Here is a 20,502-nt window from a genome sequence, read left to right on the forward strand (position 1 = left end):
AAAACTGGGCCCATAATCAAAAATCTAAGTAAATTTTTAGATTCAGCATATCAAAGAGGCCCAAGAATTTAATTTTTGTTAAAATCAAACTTAGTTTAATTTTGGACCCTTTGCACTTTAATTTAGACCAATTTTAAAACTGGGCCAAAAATTAAGAATCTACATACACAGTTAGATTTGGCATATCAAAGAACCCCTATTATTCAATTTTTGATGAAATCAAACAATGTTTAATTTTGGACCTCGATTTGGGCCAACTTGAAAACTGGGCCAATAATCAACAATCTAAGTACATTTTTAGATTCAGCATATCAAAGAACCCCAAGGTTTCAATTTTTGTTAAAATCAAACTAAATTTAATTTTGGACCCTTTGGACCTTAATGTAGACCAATTTGAAAACGGGACCAAAAATTAAGAATCTACATACACAGTTAGATTCGGCATATTAAAGAACCCCAATTATTCAATTTTGATGAAATCAAACAAAGTTTAATTTTGGACCCTTTGGGCCCCTTTTTCCTTAACTGTTGGGACCAAAACTCCCAAAATCAATACCAACCTTCCTTTTATAGTCATAAACCTTATGTTTAAATTTCATAGATTTCTATTTACTTATACTAACGCTATGGTGCGAAAACCTAGAAAAATGTTTATTTGGGTCCCTTTTTGGCCCCTTATTCCTAAACTGTTGGGACCGAAACTCCCAAAATCAATACCAACCTTCCTTTTGTGGTCATAAACATTGTGTTTAAATTTCATTGATTTCTATTCACTTTAACTAAAGTTATTGTGCGAAAACCAAGAATAATGCTTATTTGGGCCCTTTTTTGGCCCCTAATTCCTAAACTGTTGAAACCAAAACTCCCAAAATCAATCCCAACCTTTCTTTTGTGGTCATAAACCTTGTGTCAAAATTTCATAGATTTCTATTAACTTAAACTAAAGTTATAGTGCGAAAACCAAGAAAATGCTTATTTGGGCCCTTTTTGGCCCCTAATTCCTAAAATGTTGGGACCAAAACTCCCAAAATCAGTACCAGCCTTCCTTTTATGGTCATAAACCTTGTGTTAAAATTTCATAGATTTCTATTCACTTTTACTAAAGTTAGAGTGCGAAAACTATAAGTATTCGGACGATGACGACGACGACAACGCCAACGTGATAGCAATATACGACGAAAATTTTTTCAAAATTTGCGGTCGTATAAAAAGTAAACCATTATAGGTCAATGTATGGCCTTTAACATGCAAGTGGCTATTAGCAGATCTGTCATGAGTAACTTGATTTTTATGTTTTTTTGGTTTTTTTTTTTTACATCAGTTTTCTATGGGTGAACTCAGAGTGGGTAAACCTATTCAGCTACAACTTTTACACTATTATAGATCTAATGTGAAATGTACCCCAAAAAATTGGAATACTATGACCAGAGACATTATTATACACATATGTCTCTGATAATCACTTATGCCTAGTCCTAAATAAATTTTTTAAGTGACCGTGGGTAACTGGTATAATAATAATTTCCTAATATTCTCCGGCCTAGCTAATACATGCAGGGATCAATACACCTTATCGCTTTTTGTCAGCCATTACTGGATATATCAAAAATTGTTTATATTTCAATAAAATCAAAATTAAATTAAGGGCTATATTTTCCATAGTGGTTTCATCAAAATTTTGTAGCAACTGGATTCAAACTTGACATGACTTCTATTGCAAGAATGATTTGTCAAGATAATTATTTGATGAAACAGTGGAAGGAAGACATTGTGATTGTGGTCGTCAAATATACTTGTTTTAATTAAGGAGAGTAGGTACAGTTTTTGAAGGAACATTATTTTTAACATAGTATTAAGGTGGTACCCAACACCATCACTGAAATTAATTTGGCTCGTTTAATTTTCATAAAATTTGAGAAAGTATTTACTTTGACCATTTGACAAAAATAGAAAAATTTCAACAAAATTGAACCAACCATTTATCAGAAAAAATACACTGGTTATATAGCAGTTTGACAAACTATAATTTTGATCAGTGAGAAGCTTAATCTTCCCTTATAAACAACCCAACGTCATTAAAACGTTAAGCTGATTTTTAAAGAGTTATCTCCCTGTAGTTTTAGGTACCACCTTAATGAATCTGGATAATATTGCTTATGTTCACCAGGTTCTTCAAGAGAATTGACCTAGATCCTCTGTGTCACTCACCTATGGTAGGTCTATGTGCATCTTCAACAAATGACATTCTTCAACATTGTAGACTATGATTGATTTAATCACAAATATCATTTTGATGCCCTTGCATTGTTGATCTTTTTTATTAAATTCCTCTCTTAATTCTCTTGTTTTTGCCAATATCACAAAAGAAGGTTAAAATAAAATTGTCATTGAAGGGTTAATCACTCTAATAAGAGATACCTATTTTTTGCGAAATTTACTGTGCCTATCCAATAAGCTTTGTGGTCAAGAATTACCTATTGCCTGACCAGTTTAAAAAATTGTCAATACAATTTGTCCATTTAAATTGTACAATAGGTATTGTGAGAGCTACTATCAACAGGTGGTCATTTAACTACCTGTAGATTTATTTACCTGGTTTGTTTTTGACAGAGCTAATTTAAATGAATGATGCATGTAGCTAGCTTGCTTTCCTCATGTTTAATGTCCTGAATTAATAAAGATATTTATTGTAAATTTATTTATTTTGCTTACAATCACAAATAAATCATTGCTGGTATATCCCACTTTCATAATGAAGAATAAAGCACTGAAATTTCTATTCACTATAAGCCATTTGTACTTTTTTTGATATATTGAAAATAAATTTTTAACAGTAATTCCAATTGAAGTAGATCCTGAATATTAAATGAAACTCAGCATCACTACTATTCCATTTCAGGAATCTTAATATAACATGAAAATATATCCCATTAGAAAACACTACGCCACACATAATTCATCTTGTAGAATTATTCACATATCCAAAAAAATCCATTTCACAAACACTTTAATTCCATTCAGGAATCAAAAACTTAAAATACATCCCACATTAAAAACACCATGAAGCAAACATATATCTCCTTTTTTATAAACTAAATCCACTGATTGAAATGTCCATCTCGACTATTTAGAGACACAAAAAGAAATGGCTTAAAATGTCCCATATCTTATTCAGGACATTGGTCATGATGCATGAGGAAAGCAAGCTAGCTATCGGTCATATAAATTTTACCTTTTAGAAATAGTGAATATTTTTTTACTGGGTAGTTAAATGACCACCTGTTGATGAGCTCTCACAATACCTATCATACAATTTAAATGGACAAATTGTGTTGGCTATTTTTTATACTAGTCAGGCAATAGGTATTTAAATACCCCAAAGGTGATGAGATAATGACAGTAACTTGTTTGTAGATCTTATCTTGCCAATCAGTATTATTACTTAAAAGTTTCTTATGAATATAAATGGTAATATGTGTCATTTAAGAGCTGCAACAACTCCTATAAGAAGTTGTCTTACAGTTTTTACTTTAATTGATAATAGTAAGCAGAGGCGGATTTAGGGGGGGAAGTTTTAATAAAATGTTGTTCTTCTTAAACAATAGGCATATATATACTTCAATGTTTCGCCTGCCAGTGATATTAAGCAACCTGAAAGTTTTACTTCCTTCAATGAAAGTCAGACAAAAATGTTGAAGTTTTCTAGTTTTGACTTTTTTATTAATTTGTTTCCAGTTTTAATTTTTTACTCTCAACACTATAAGACAAATCATTTTGATGCTCTGGAAACCGTTCATTTTGTTTTAGGACTTGTCTGACATTGACATTTATCCGTGTACAGTTTAAATAATCACAAAATAATGTTTCATCCATAGATGCCTCTCTGCTATTTTCTGCAGAATCAGATTGTTTGTCAAACTGTCCAAAGTCTGACTGTTTATCACAAGACATTTTTCTTTGATTGTTGCATGTTCGCTCATCTGTAACTTTATCACATGACTTTTTATTGTGTTCTATATTAGTTTGTTCACTGCATTTGTTACATTTCAGTATACACTTTTCTATTCTGTTCATTTGAGCTTTCATAATTCTTGGTACAGCATGGTATACAAGTCTTGACTGTTCACTCATTATACAGATGTCACCACTGTGTAACATTAGGGCTTCTGGTTTGGTTTCTTTGGTTAGACCTCCAATCAAAAATATGGCATCTTGGCCAAAACTGCAATCAAAAGGTTAGTCATCAATTTCAACAAAGGTTATATAACAAGAATAATATAAATAATATCTTTTTTAAACTTAAAACAGGAAAAATCTTTTAAGAAATGCTTGTGGAGATAAAATGGTGCATGTATAAAGTAAAACATTTAAGTCATTATAAAATTGAAGCATTTCCAATACAGGATAAAGTGTTTAAGAATGCATCAGCAATATGATAAGACCTTTAATCATTTACTGACATATGGTCTGAAAATCTGTTTAGGAACAGTAAGGGGTCACATTAAGGTACCCTTTCAAAAGGTCTTTAAATTAAGATAAGATTCAGAAAGTAGCAGTGCCTATTATATTATCAATTCCAAACCCAAGGATACAATTGAGCATGTAACTTCTTACATAATCACCATAAAATGTTGCTTCTATGTTATGTAAACATTCTTTGAATAATGTTTGAGTTCAGTTTTGTCTCCTTAAAAGTAAAATGTAAAATATTTTGGATAAAGGCAATATTTTTGTGTAATATCAAAGGCGAATCCAGAGGGCCCAGGGAGGACCCCCTTTTGTAGGAAAAATCTGCTGAATATATAGGGAATCACTGAGACCCCCCCTCCTTATGAACATTTCTAGATATTAAGCATACCTTATTGAAATCAATGGTGCATTATGGTCTAATTCTGAATGGTCTGTATGTCCTGCCAGAGTTGAATCCATGTGATAATAATTAACTATGGCAGCCTCTGGAGCGAACAATGGGTAACCCAATACTGATGCTATATATTTACACAGTCTAGAAAGGTCCACTGGAAATTCACTGTGTTTGTTGGTATAATATTTCTGTAATTAAATTAGAAGAAAGTTATCTTGTAATAAAAAAAAACGCTTTTTTTTATCTTTTTTGAATTTTCTCTATAATAATGCCATCCACAGAACTAATTTAAAATCAATGATGTGCATGATTCAATTAGCAATGCCACATGAGGGTCAGTTGTATTTTAAATGACACTGAAGATCAAAAGTTACATTTTAAGATTCAAATGGTAAAAAATAAGTTCTCTTGAATTGAATTTTAAACATTTAAATGTACGTATTGTTATGCGTTTACTTTTCTACATTGGCTAGAGGTATAGGGAGAGGGTTGAGATCTCATAAACATGATTAACCCTGTTGCATTTTTGCGACTGTCCCAAGTCAGGAGCCTTTGGTCTTTGTTAGTCTTGTATTGTTTTAATTTTAGTTTCTTGTGTACAATTTGGAAATTAGTATGGCGTTCATAATCACTACTAGTATATATTTGTTTAGGGGCCAGCTGAAGGACACCTCTGGGTGCGGGAATTTTTCGTTATATTGAAGACCTGTTGGTGACCTTCTGATGTTTTCTATGGTTGGGTTGTTGTCTCTTTGATACATTCCCCATTTCCATTTTCAATTTTAGTGTATTTGCATTTTACAATTAAAATCTTGTAGTTTAAGAAAAATAGGAATGCAACTAACTTTATTATCCCAGTCATAATGGTATCCTAGGGTGACCCATCTCAACTTCATCATCAAACTATCTTTGCTTGTTATATCCTTACTGCAAAATAAAATTTATTGTATTTAGTAAGTTTACACAAAAAAAAATGTATAATTTACAGAAGTTCTACTAAACAGAGTTTTTAAACAATAGATATAGGAAGATGTGGTGTGAGTGCCAATGAGACAACTCTCCATCCAAATAACAATTTAAAAATTAAACCATTATAGGTTAAAGTACGGCCTTCAACACGGAGCCTTGGCTCACACCGAACAACAAGCTATAAAGGGCCCCAAAATTACTAGTGTAAAACCATTCAAACGGGAAAACCAACGGTCTAATCTATATAAACAAAACAAGAAACGAGAAACACATATATATTACATAAACAAACGACAACTACTGTACATCAGATTCCTGACTTAGGACAGGTGCAAATAATACCTTTTTATAAATTCAATTTTATACAAAATAAGACATTGCAGTAGTATAATTGATGACAGATGTTAATTATAAACTTGTCTGGCACCTGTAACATGTGTACAATTACTGTATTATTAAATCACTTATTTTTTTTTGCATTCTTTCAAAGTTGGTATAAACTTCTTCAATGCCAAATTGCAATTTCATTTTTTTTCTATTCTAATTATAATTAACATTGATTCCTAAACATTTTATTTCAATTCATTGACACTTATTTCTTTCTCTTCTATTGTTGTACTATGGACTACTGTGTCTTCAGTTATTCAGTGAAATTTTGTATTTTTTGGGATGCACATCATGGTTTAACAAATTCTGCATACAAACCAGTTATAAATTTGAAGACTAGATAAACACTCAAATTTATGATTTATCTTAATCAAAAGAGTACCCACCAATAATAATAAATTATTGAACATTAATTGACAAACCTATAGTTAGCTTTACTGTGCCGCCATACATCATGTTGATCTACTGAAGATAGATGGGAATCAATGTTGGTGATATTTGGTGCCAGTGGATAAGTTTTAATACACTCCTCCATCCAATAACGCTGACTTCCATCTTCAAATGGGTTCGAAATTATTATGAATCCTGAAAGTAGTATACAAAGCCAAGACATAAAAATGTGTGATAAATTTTGCTGACAAAATAATTTTTCAAACTGAAGACCTATCATGAACCCCTTTAAGCTGACCAAGCCAAAGTACTAGTAAGCTATAACCACCTTCTTTGACTTTTACACAAATCTTCTCTCTTGAAAACAACAATTGAAAGGTAAAGTATGGACAAAGATATATGTCACATCTGATTGCAATTATTATAGTACACAAAATGTACCATCCAAATGGTTAAATTCATCACTTAAACAGGTAGACTTTCCCGAACTTTCAAGGTCAATAAACCATGACTGAGGATGCATGCCGAAATTATTGAAATCATTGCAATGGAAATGAGACATGCCATTGCTAATACATGTACAACTTCATACAAAATACAATTGATTTAATTACCCCTTTTTAAACTGATCTATTCAGAAAATTTAACAAAATGTTGACACAACTGCAGTAAATAGCATGTCTTAGTCTATCAATTGTGTCTTCGCAAAGGTGAATCCGAAAAGAAATTGTATGACAAATCCTTATAAGAGCTATTGCCTTTAAAGGACAATTTTTGCAGTATTTTGCATTTTGTGAAACTAAGGTAGATTATCAAAAACTATAATTTATTAACAGAAATTTATCAGCGTATCAAATGGCTGAAACTGTGGGTCAACTAGTACTCTTTCCAGGAGTTATTGTTCTTAACTAATGATGTTTGACCAATTTCAGTGTTTTTCTCCAATATCATGAAAACTATTAAATCCCATGATATCTGTGTATTCTATAAAACTTAAAAAGATTAAAACAACTCTTTCCTTTCAAAAATGAATGATAGTACATGCATATACTAACCTGGGCAATTGTCAAGAGTGTATGCTTTCCATTGATCAACAGGTTTAAGTCCTTTTACAGCAGGATGGTCTTGAGTTTTAAGAGTAAATAAAGTGACCTATAAAGTGTAAAAAATAAAGGAATTGAAGGTGCAGTGTATACAATTCAAAATCTTAAGATAATTACTGTCATTGAACAAAACAACAGCTAACACTCTATAATTTGCAAAAAAAGTATTTAAACAGCTAAATGTATTAAATAAAATAATGTCTTAAAAAGAATTATAAATCACCTGAATAAACTTGGAAAATTAACAATTAATTATACTTTCATTAATTTTAAGTTTAATTTAAATCATGGCCCTCTAGTTTAAGGAATGCTGGGAAAAGTAAGCTTTGAAATGAACAGCCAGAGTTTCACAAGCAATCATCTTATATTATTTCACTAGTCATGCTAGTAGAACTTGATAAATTCTCAGTCAGTGTTTAGCCTGCAAAACCAGTTACTTCTGTTCTTTTTTCCTACTTTAATTTATTGCTTTGCTTTTAGAAGGGCAATTTTATTTGTGATGCGTGTAAATGGTGTAGTGCCTCTGCTATTTTGTGCTTATTTAAGTCACCTAACTTATAGCTAGGTGCATTTTTCATGTTGCAAACACTTTTACTAAAATTGTATTTTCAACCCATGCCTTAAGTGTATGTTTGTGTTTTCTCTGCTTGATATAACTTTTTTATGTGTGTTTTATAACCAGATTAGTTTCTGTGGCCCATACACTTTTAAACAATATCTATAAATCAGTACAAGCCAGCACTCAGTCTCACAGGCACTTGTCTCAAAAAAAAATCTCCTATATACCTAAATGTTATATTAAGGTATATATGAAATTTTTTTTTTGAGACAAGTGCCTGTGCTCAGTCTCCATGGTCTCAGGCTGTCTCCAAATTAAAGACAACTTGCAGATCAATGCCATTGTAAATGATTTTATTTTGACAAAGGGGCCCCTAGTTGCAAAACTAGATAGCGTCTGGAGTGGGACATGCACAAAGTATATGCATTATAAAGGATGAGGCATTTAAACAAAATACATGTACATGTGTTATGAATATGAATGAGAATAAAATTGAGAATGGAAATGAGGAATATGTCAAAGAGACAACTATAACCAGTATATTTTAGATACAAGAATGTTAAAATGTGGAATTCAAAGATTTGTTATAATTTAGTATTAGTTAAGATATTTAGCACTAGCTTAAGAAATAATTTACTTGATAAATAGTTAATATAAATCTTCACAATTTTAGATAAGTGTAAAGCAAATTATTATGTAATCCTCTGAGGGCTAAATTGACAATAGAGAATTAAGGATTAAAGAAGTGTTATATATACAAAAAGGATTTCTTACTTTTTAAGATGATTTAAGTTATGTCACAAAGACTTGATATTTGGGAATATAGATACATAAGCATTATTATGTAAATTAGCTATTTGAGTATTAATGATATGTAAATTGAATAATGAAAGAATATATATTAGTTGACCATGTAGTAAGGGACAGTCAGTATTCACAGACACTTGCTTTATAGTCACGTATTGGACACTTGTGTTATAGACTTGGATTTATATTAGACATGCTGTTTTATTATGTCTCATGAACTATTGTGATTATTGTGATTGACAATTTATATTGAATGCTGATTAATAAACATTATATATTGAACTTTGAATCTGTGTTACGTTAACATGTATTCATATCAAAGCTACCAGCTAGTTCCTCCAACCTAGCAAGATGAATAACCAGGTCAGGAACGAACATAGTACTGGCCTTGGTTATACGTGGCGGAGTGACCCAGCTTTCCGGTACTAAGGAGGGATACACGTAGGATGCGAACCTGAATACCTGAAGACAAGAGTCAGCATATCTCCATATAGGAAACAGTGCATTTTCCTGAGTGTGCAGAGGTGAGTCAACCTTTTATTTATGATCTTATATGACACCAAATCTTTAAATTTTACTTTATTTTTTAATTAAAGTTGTCAAGATCTTTTAATAGGATTTTCCCTCTACAAAGACTCAACATGTCTTATTCAGTTTATCCTGACCCCTCCTTAGCTCTAATAGCCCCCCTTTCAAAAAATATTATACATTTGCAATTAGGAAATAAAACAGTTGATTCATTAGTTGATACAGGTGCTTCAATTTCTTGTATATCATTAAAATGTTTACAAAAATGTTTGAAAAACATCAAAATACAAAAAAGTACACAATCTGGAATTTTTACTGCTTGTGGAATGAGCTATCCAATTTTAGGAAAAGTAGATGTTGAATTAAATATAGATGACTTAATTATATATCAAGAATTAACAGTACTTGAGAACTTAACTTTTAATATAATTTTAGGAATAGACTTTCTTAAAGCTAATAAAGCTCACATAAATTTTGAAAATAATACCTTAGCAATTCAAGAAAATCTATTGAATGTACCTTTAAATAATATAGAGACTATGAATGAACATTATGCACATGTTAAAACTATAGCAGAAGAGGTTATCCCCCCTCACTGTGAAATTATTATACCTGTTAGGCTTTCTGTGAGGCATCGCAATAACAGTACAGTAATTCTTGAACCAAACTTTTCAAATGATATTAAAAATTTGGTTGGTTCAAAAGTGGTAGTAAATGTACAAAATGGAAAGGCTTTGTACAGAATTCTTAATCCCACTGGATTAAGCATAACATTGTATAGGAATAAGAAAGTAGCCAAGGCTTTTGAAGTAGACAACAATGGTATTTTTGCCTTAAATGATAATAATTCAAAAGAAAAATATATTAAAGTTAATAAATATCAGAATGTTGAAAAAGAGTTGGGAATAAAAATAAATGAAAACTTAAATGCAAATCAAAGAAAACAGTTAAATGAACTCTTAACAAGGAATAGAAATGTTTTTGCTAAAGACATTACAGAGTTAGGTAAAACTAGTTACCACTATCACAGAATTGATACAGGTAATGCACCACCTGTACAATCAATGCCCTACAGGCAAACACCACAAATGAGGCAAGAAACAGAAAAACATATTGATATAATGTTAAACAATGACATTATAGAGGAATCAAACTCTCCATGGTCGTCCCCAATTGTCTTAGTTCGCAAAAAGAAAAGTAATATGGATGCAAAACAAGAGTATAGGTTCGCGGTAGACTATCGTAGGCTCAATAAATGCACATTAAGGGCAAAATTTAGTATTCCTAGGATAGATGATGTTTTCGACACAGTTGCTAATTCAAAAGCTGTAATATATTCAGTACTGGATCTCATGAGTGGATTTTTTCAGACACCCTTAGATCCAGAAACAAAACACAAATCTGCATTTGTAACCCACCAAGGTATTTACCAATTCAAAAGAATGAGTTTCGGCTTAACAAATGCACCAATGGCTTTTCAAATGCTCATGACAAAAGTTTTAAAAGAATTGAACTGGAAAGTTGCTTTAGTATACATAGACGACATTTTGATTTTTAGTAAAAATTTTGAAGAACATTTAAAACATTTACAATTAGTTTTTGACAAATTAAAACAAGCAAATCTTACACTTAATCCAACAAAATGTCATTTTGCAAAAGAAGAAGTACACTATTTAGGTCATATTTTGTCCAAAAATGGTATTAAAGTAAACCCTGAAAAAACATCTGCAGTGCAAACATACCCAATACCTAAAAATATCAAACAATTACGCAGTTTCTTAGGATTATGCAATTACTACAGAAAATTTGTGCACAATTACTCCAAAATTGTAACTCCACTTACACAATTAACTCAGAAAAATAAGAAATACATCTGGACACAAGATTGTCAAGCAGCTTTCGAAAGATTGAAGCACAGCCTTGTCTCAGCTCCAATCTTAGTGTTCCCAGACTTTGAGAAACCATTTGTGTTGTCAGTGGACGCTTCTGATTATGCTATTGGCTATGTCCTTGGACAATTAAATCCAAACACAAAACTTGAACATGTCGTAGCTTATGGTGGTAGATCACTGAATAAAAATGAACAAAAATGGCACATAAACGAAAAAGAAGGGTTAGCACTTAAAGAGGGAATAAAACATTTTAATCCATATTTGGCCTCACACAAATTCACAGTTTATACAGATAATATAACTGTTCGTTGGATAGATACAATTAAAAATATACAAGGGAGACTAGGTAGATGGGCACTTGAACTTCAAGGATATGACTTCGAAATAATGCATAGACCTGGGAAGAAAAATAATGCAGATGCCCTGTCAAGAAGAGAGTATGAAAAGATAGGTCCAGAATATTTTCCGCAGAATGAAATTGAACAAACAGTTGCAGCCATGAGTAATAAGAATTACGAAATCATAACATTTGATTACAAAGGAGACGACGAACAGCAACCCAACATTCTTACAATAACAGATACTGGTAATGAGGATGATGAAACATTAGAAACCATTGACCCAGAGCAATTAAAGAAACGTAAAACATTTCGGCACCTTCAGAGACATTGCCCAGATTTTGTTGAAATCTTAAATTACAAATTAGATGGCCAAGTACCTGAGGAAAGACAAAAAGCTAGACAACTGGATGCGAAAGCCTTCCATTACGAAATTGATAATGGCATACTTTATCATTTTTTTAATGCAAGATCAAGAAGCCTACCAAAGGGGCAAAACATGGTTAAGCAGCTAGCAATACCAAGAACCCTACGGAAGGAGGTACTAGAAGCTTTCCATGATAATATTGTTGGATGTCATCAAGGAGAAGAAAGGACATATGAAGCTGTGCGTCAACGATATTACTGGCCAAACATGTACACTGATATAAAGACATACATTAAGACATGTGAAATCTGCCAAAGATCTAAAAGAGACACACACAGCCATCCAGTATCGCTTAAACCAATGCCAATAGAAGAGGTTTTTTCCAGATGGCACATGGATATTTTAGAACTGCCAGAGACTCTAGAAAAATATCGCTATTTGCTGTTGGTGGTTGATAGTGGATCCAAATGGTGTGAAGCTTTTCCTATGAGAACACAAGAAGCAACAGAAGTAGCCAACATCCTGTTTAGAGAGATAATTGCCCGTTTCGGTGCACCCCGCTGTATTGTATCTGATCAAGGTGCCAATTTTCTTTCCAAGCTTGTTGCAGCTTTATGTGAGCTTCTCCAAATCAAACGCCACTATACAAGTGCATATCATCCACAAACTAATGCAGCTTGTGAAAGGATGAACTCATTTATTGTCCAATCATTGAGAGCTCAACTGGAAAAACAGACAGATTGGCCAAACTATATAGCACCCATAATGATGGCTTATAGAATGACACCAGCTACTCAGTCTACTCAGTACTCACCTTTTCACCTTCTCTTTGGACAAGAAATGAGAGCACCTATTGATGTTGCCTTAATTCCAAAGTCAACATTGCCTAAAAACCATAGAGAATACCTCAATAAATTTATTAAGGACCTCCTATTAACAAGGGATGTTGCTGCAGAAAACACAAAAAGAGCACAAACAAAATACAAAACACAGCATGACAAAAGAGCAGTAAAACCCACATATTTACCTGGTGACAAAGTAATGCTATTTTGTAAGAAGGTTAAAAAAGGTCAAAGTCCAAAATTAACAGTTAAGTGGACCGGCCCATTTACAATTACAAACCTTGGACCCCCAGACTGTAATACTTTTAAGCTAAGAAGGGACAGCGATAACAAAATCTCAAAGAAATTAGTTAATGCAAGTCGTCTGAAAGCATTTAACAGTAAAACAGACCGCCCTGACTACCTCCTAGATGACACTGATGATCCATTTGAAGAAGATGAGGATGATGAAGGTGAAAATCAGCAAGTCCAGAATGAGGACCCTGAAAATCAAGACACAATATCTAATTCTCAACCCCAAAATATACCCAGGAATAATCAAAACAATCATTGTAAATCAAAACTTTCAAAGCAAAATAAAGCAGTGCCTCCTGACAATTCTATAGAAACCAAACAAAATACAAATAAAACTGCTCAACAAGCTACAACAGAAATACAAATTACACCTGATGATGTTGAAAAGATTATATCATCGGCATGGGTAAACAAGAAACTATGCTACAAAATAAAAATTAAGAACATGTCAAAAACAGAATGGGTACACCAAGATAAAGTCCCAGAGAATATGAGAAGAGAATTTCATGAAAACAGAACGCATACTGGTAAAAAGAGAAAAAGACCTTTACTAGGAAACAAACATAAATTTTTTGAACCTTCAAATGAACCACAAAATGTAACTGCAATAGACATGATAGACCAAAACAATGATGTTAAATATAAACAAAGACCAAAAATAAATTGGGATAAATTTCCAGTGCAAGCTGTAAAACTGGAAAATAACAGATTTTTCGTCAAAACCATATTGAGAAATAACAGAATATCGCATTATCAACCCTTACACAGAGTAAATGGAGAAGATCAGCATGCTTTTACAAACTTGCTGGATTATTTTTATGGTGACCAGTTTTATAACATTATGCTGACCCTTACATGCAATTCACAAACAAAAGATATGGGACCAGGATGTTTTGTTACAGGCTCTCACATTACACATTTTAAAATAGAAAATAATGTTCCAAAATGTTTCATACACTATGAGGAAAAACATATTTATGATCCAGAGTGGGTACCGTTTGAAACTTGTCCCCCAGGACTTCTTAAACTTTTCCAAAATAAATATGAAAATGAGTGGTTGAGATGTTATAACTAGATATTCAAGTAGTATTATACATGTTATGAGCATACGTAAATGCATTGTGACATTATTCTTTTGTATCGTTGAAAATGTTATTTTTGTTCTGAATTTCTGGTTAAAGTACACAATATTCAGATTAGTTATAGTGTCTGTTAATTTAATCCTGCTGGACAAATGTATTGATTACATTAGTAGTTCTTACTATTAGATCCTTAAATATTGCAGGTGGATGGCACATCTACTGATGTACTTTTAAACCAAATTTAACTTCAGATTATACAAAATGTACTTTATCAATGATACAAATAGAACTATCAAGTGTTCCCTATACATACATTGTGTATGGGCATCACTGTTTTTGAGCTGTGTTTTTTTTATTATGACTTAAAAAGATTTTTTAGCTAAAGAGATAAAATAATTAAGGAGAACTTAATAAGGAAGTACAAAATAAACTGGTGTACAGTTGCTAAATATTAATTAGAAATAAGAAGAGAAAGTATAGGAAATTAAGATAAAAAATAAAGGGAAGAGAATTAGAAATTCTTACATGTTGTATGTAATTTATGTTGATATTAATAAATAGGTATATATATTGGCCTAACGTTGTGGTATTCTAATGCATATTTTAGAGATAAATAAATAAAATTTCCCCAATTCAAATGAATTAAATACAATAAGAGATAAGGGTTAATTGGTGTCATGTATGATTATGATATTGGTTGCACTTACATTCATGAAGTAACCTACCAATGGTGGACCCACAGATAAAGAAATGGTGGACCCACAATGATGAAATGGTGGACCCACAAAATGATGAAATGGTGGACCCCACAATGATGAAATGGTGGACCCACAAAATGATGAAATGGTGGACCCCAAAATGACGAAATGGTGGACCCACAAAATGATGAAATGGTGGACCCCACAATGATGAAATGGTGGACCCACAAAATGATGAAATGGTGGACCCCACAATGATGAAATGGTGGACACACAAAATGATGAAATGGTGGACCCAAAAATGATGAAATGGTGGACCCACAAAATGATGAAATGGTGGACCCATAGAAGTGACCATATTGTGCTTTTAAAAGTTAATAAAGACAAACAATGATGGACATATAATAATTATCTACTGAAAATTTATTTAATATTATAGGAACTAATTAGCAGAGATTTGTGATATATAAATAGTGACATTTTTATAACTGTGCATGAATAGTGATGAAGATGAAGAGACAATGAGATGTTAATGTTAAAATTGAACCAGAAATATATGAACATTAATCCTTAAAAACTATCAACCATGTGTTTCCCCAAAAATGATGTTAACAGGGAATATGACGATTGTGCTCAAGAACAAATATATTGCCTATATATATGTATTGAATATGTTTTTAATACAAAAAACAGTTATTATTGCTTATTGATATGAAAATGTTTTGCTTATGATATATTTTGATATTGTTTTGTGTTTCAGTTATATTTATTAGATAATTCTTTGATATATTACATACTTATGGTTTAGGCATAAAGTAATTTTATTATTAAGAATAATATTTATGATATGATTACTAATATTTTTAACTTGTAGCTGATGACCTATTTGATAAAACATTGATAATCTTATATTTCAGCTGTATTGTATATATTGCTATTTTTTTATGCCCCTTTATGCCCTTAGAAATACTTCATGAAGTATGCAATGAGCTCATTGTCATTAATTATGTGAGAGTTGGACTTGTCAATATTAGTGAACTTCAGAGAACTTCCCTGATATGGACAATCTAAACTTGACCATTCCCCCTCCATGTACATGTATATATATTTAGTAATGTTTTATTACAGGAATCAGTGATTTAATTGTTTCACAATATATTGTTATATTTTATTGACAGGAATCAGTAATTCAATTGTTGCTATATAATATATGTGTAAAATATTATATTTTTTTTATTATGCATTTTGTATTTTAATTGAAGATTGCAGGAGCAATCTTGGCGACGAAGGGAAGGGTATAACCAGTATATTTTAGATACAAGAATGTTAAAATGTGGAATTCAAAGATTTGTTATAATTTAGTATTAGTTAAGATATTTAGCACTAGCTTAAGAAATAATTTACTTGATAAATAGTTAATATAAATCTTCACAATTTTAGATAAGTGTAAAGCAAATTATTATGTAATCCTCTGAGGGCTAAATTGACAATAGAGAATTAAGGATTAAAGAAGTGTTATATATACAAAAAGGATTTCTTACTTTTTAAGATGATTTAAGTTATGTCACAAAGACTTGATATTTGGGAATATAGATACATAAGCATTATTATGTAAATTAGCTATTTGAGTATTAATGATATGTAAATTGAATAATGAAAGAATATATATTAGTTGACCATGTAGTAAGGGACAGTCAGTATTCACAGACACTTGCTTTATAGTCACGTATTGGACACTTGTGTTATAGACTTGGATTTATATTAGACATGCTGTTTTATTATGTCTCATGAACTATTGTGATTATTGTGATTGACAATTTATATTGAATGCTGATTAATAAACATTATATATTGAACTTTGAATCTGTGTTACGTTAACATGTATTCATATCAAAGCTACCAGCTAGTTCCCCCAACCTAGCAAGATGAATAACCAGGTCAGGAACGAACATAGTACTGGCCTTGGTTATACAACAACCTAACCATAGAAAAAACAACAGAAGGTCAGCAACAGGTCTTCAATGTAGCGAGAAATTCCCGCACCCAGAGGCGTCCTTCAGCTGGCCCCTAAACAAATATATACTAGTTCAGTAATAAAGAATGCCATACTAATTTCAAAATTGTACACAAGAAACTAAACTAAAATAATAAAATGTATTGATGTGGATACAAGTATTGACTATTGGTGTACATATGTTCTGTTGAGGCACAGGCATTTGTTACAATTTGCTGGGTTTACTATCAATACAAAACTCGGCAAATTGTAACAAACCCCTGTGGTTCAGCACAGGCACGTGTCTCAGATTTTTTTCCTTCTATATATACATTGTACCTTATTAACACAAGTTACTAACTCTCATTTTAGAAAAATGTCAGATGGTCCCAAAATTTTGTTGCATGATGATTTCTCAGTTGTCAACCCTACTAAAACTTGGTTTTCCCACACAGTGGTAACAGGTAATATAAAAAAAGAAGATGTGGTATGATTGCCAATGAGACAACGATCCACAAAAGACCAAAATGACACAAACATTACAAACTATAGGTCACTGTACAGCCTTCAACAATGAGCGAAGCCCACACTGCATAGTTGGCTATAAAAGGCCCTGATAAGACAATGTATAAAAACAATTCAAACGAGAAAACTAATGGCCTTAATTATGTAAAGAAATCAGGGGCGTAGCTAGAAAGAAAGGACGCGGAAGAAAATGTTTTGGGACCCTAATATGCAGGAAAATGTTGTTTTTTTTCGGTTTTCGGCCATAGGACGGTTAAAAGAGGAGCTATTTGTAGATAAAAATTTATCAATGTAAAACTATTAATAAATCTTCTGAATATAGTAATACATAAACAACACATATTTGTGATACAGAATTTACTCAAAATTGTCAAAAATCTGGCTTTCGGGTGTGTGCAGAAACAAACTTCTCTATTACTTTGTCAACATTCACACTGAAATCCTGATGCATATATGCAGTTATGCTAAATGTAGCTTTCGTTGTTCATTGTTGATCGTACATTTTTTTCAATTACATATTAAGTATATAGTACCGTGACTGATCTCAGGGCCGTCATGACATGGTAGCACTCGTGAGATGTTATAAACCAGCGTACATGTTCGGCATCGAGCGACCTCCCAATTGAATTCGTCAAAATTACATGTCAGGTCAGTTTGGTATGTCTCAGACAATATTGAGATTTGTTCGTTTGTGATATTTCCGACAACACGATGAAGCAGATACAGTGCAAAGAAGCGATTTCCTGATAACTTGACGCGAATTCACTCTCCAATTGACTCATCATTTGGTCTATGAACGCAAAAAATAATGAGACTTTCCAATACTGTTTGGCGTAGTTGCAGGGTGATTGGCTACGGTAGTCTGTCAACCACATCGCCTCGGCATGTTTTCAATGATATCGAAGGAATCTGATAATTATAAAGCCGATTGGTACATCTCATTCCAAACTGATGAACTGTCAGTCAGGGGTACTACTTGTACAAGTGTATTTTATTTACTTGAAGAAGTAAAAAAAAATATACATATATAAGTAAATAAATAATGTTTAAATAATCTCCCCTTCATTTTCTCAAAAATTTACTTGCATAAGTAAATTTTTCTTACAATCCAACAAAAATCCTCAAGTTTTGAGATGTAAAATCATGCCTTTAATGATTTTTCCCAGGTTTGCTCAAATTTTTTAATTAAAGTTGCTCCTTGGGGGCTTGTAAATGAGCAGTGTTCTGAAGATAACAGACAAATGAGATTTTCATTGTCCATGAAATTGCACTGAAATGATTAGTAAAGACATCTGCAAAATTTTAAAAATTTAAAATTCTATTACAGCAAAGAAATCCAAAGATTTCAATAAAAGAAGATAGGATGACTTTTTTACTTCTACAAGTAAAAAAATCTGAATGTCTAAGGGACATAACTCAGCCAATATTTTTTTTTACCTATACAAGTAAATAAAATTCACTTGTATAAGTAGCGTACAAATTTACTTATATGTGTATATTTATTTTTACTTCTTCAAGTAAATAAAATACACTTGTACAAGTAGTACCCTAGTCCAAATAATTATGACGTCTGGCAAGGCTATTTTTTTTTTTTTTCTGGGACGCCTTCCCACGTTGTAGGAAGGCGTCCCAGAAAAAATTAAAAATAGCCTTGCCAAACGTCATAATTATTTGGACTAGTAGTACCCCTGACTGACTGTACACTGTAAAATGTGCTCCAAAACTACATATCTTAGACTGAGTATTACAAATTCAAATCTTGTAAAAGATACAAGTATTGTAACCTTCAGATTTTGTCATAATCTCCAAAAAAAAAATTATTTTGAAACCAAATGCTGTTATTTAATGATATTTCATCAATTAAAAAAGTGACAACATAGGTGTTTCCTTTAACATTCAATTTATAATTTTTTATTTTGCCATTGCTTTTTTGCATGCCGAATCAATGTGCCGTCAACTGCGGAGCTATGATCTTTTTCTGCATGAACAGCTTCATCAACACTTGTAACTAGGTTGTCAAACTAATATCCGGGATAGTAGACGAAAAAGACACCAACAGTTTCCGATTCTGATTGACCAACTCATCTCTCTCTCTCTTTTTTTTTTTTTTTTTTTTTTTTCTTGTGAAAATGACGTGGATGCACGTGCTGTCGTGCCTCCGGGTAGCTACGCCCCTGGAAATGAATGAAAAAACAAATATGCAACACATAAACAAATGACAACCACTGAATTACAGGCTCCTGACTTGGGACAGGCAGATACATAAATAATGTGGCAGGGTTCAACATGTTAGCGTGATCCCAACCCTCCCCTTTAATACCTGGGACATGTGCCTGCCTCGTATTATCAACAGAAAAAAATCTGAGACAAGTGCCTGTGGCTGTGGGTTGGGGGTCTTTGATTGGAAAATAAAGAACTTTAAACAGACCTTTGAGGGAGACTCTTCAATGTCTATGACGTCTGAAAAATTTGGAAGAGGATTACGCTGTTTATAACGTTTAAATTCGCCTTTGAAGTTATCAACTAAATCTGTCATCTCCTCCTCCAGTGAGCTCCAGTAAAGTGGTCATTTGAGATATTTTAGACAACATCAAAGAAATATGAAATCAATGAACATGTGTCAAAAGATCTAAAATTAATTTGTCAATTGGAAAACAAAATATATTTGGAAAGATTTTGTGTATTTATTTTCAATAGTGTGTCATTTTCACGTGCTTTTTCTAAAATATGCCTAACATAAAATGCACACTGCATATTTATCCTCATTGGTTATACTAAAAAGAGTCTGGCTTTTCTAGACACTAAAAAATAGAGACTCTAAAGGGGCATAAGCTACGAGATATATAACAAATGTATAACATGAT

At 32.1% G+C, this 20,502-nt stretch overlaps 1 protein-coding gene across 1 annotated transcript; it reads right to left on the minus strand.

Moving 5' to 3' along the window:
* Positions 1–3,705: 3,705 nt before the first annotated feature.
* Positions 3,706–20,222, minus strand: LOC134712369 (nucleic acid dioxygenase ALKBH1-like). The gene is made up of 6 exons (XM_063573854.1): positions 20,067–20,222; positions 7,666–7,762; positions 6,643–6,805; positions 5,710–5,791; positions 4,859–5,052; positions 3,706–4,222 (listed from the first exon to the last, which is right to left on the minus strand). Exons 1-6 carry the CDS (start codon positions 20,172–20,174, stop codon positions 3,721–3,723), a joined length of 1,146 nt encoding a protein of 381 aa, XP_063429924.1. The 5' UTR covers positions 20,175–20,222; the 3' UTR covers positions 3,706–3,720.
* Positions 20,223–20,502: the final 280 nt, after the last annotated feature.

Source organism: Mytilus trossulus, chromosome 3, assembly GCF_036588685.1.
Source record: "Mytilus trossulus isolate FHL-02 chromosome 3, PNRI_Mtr1.1.1.hap1, whole genome shotgun sequence".
Lineage (NCBI taxonomy): Eukaryota > Metazoa > Mollusca > Bivalvia > Mytilida > Mytilidae > Mytilus > Mytilus trossulus.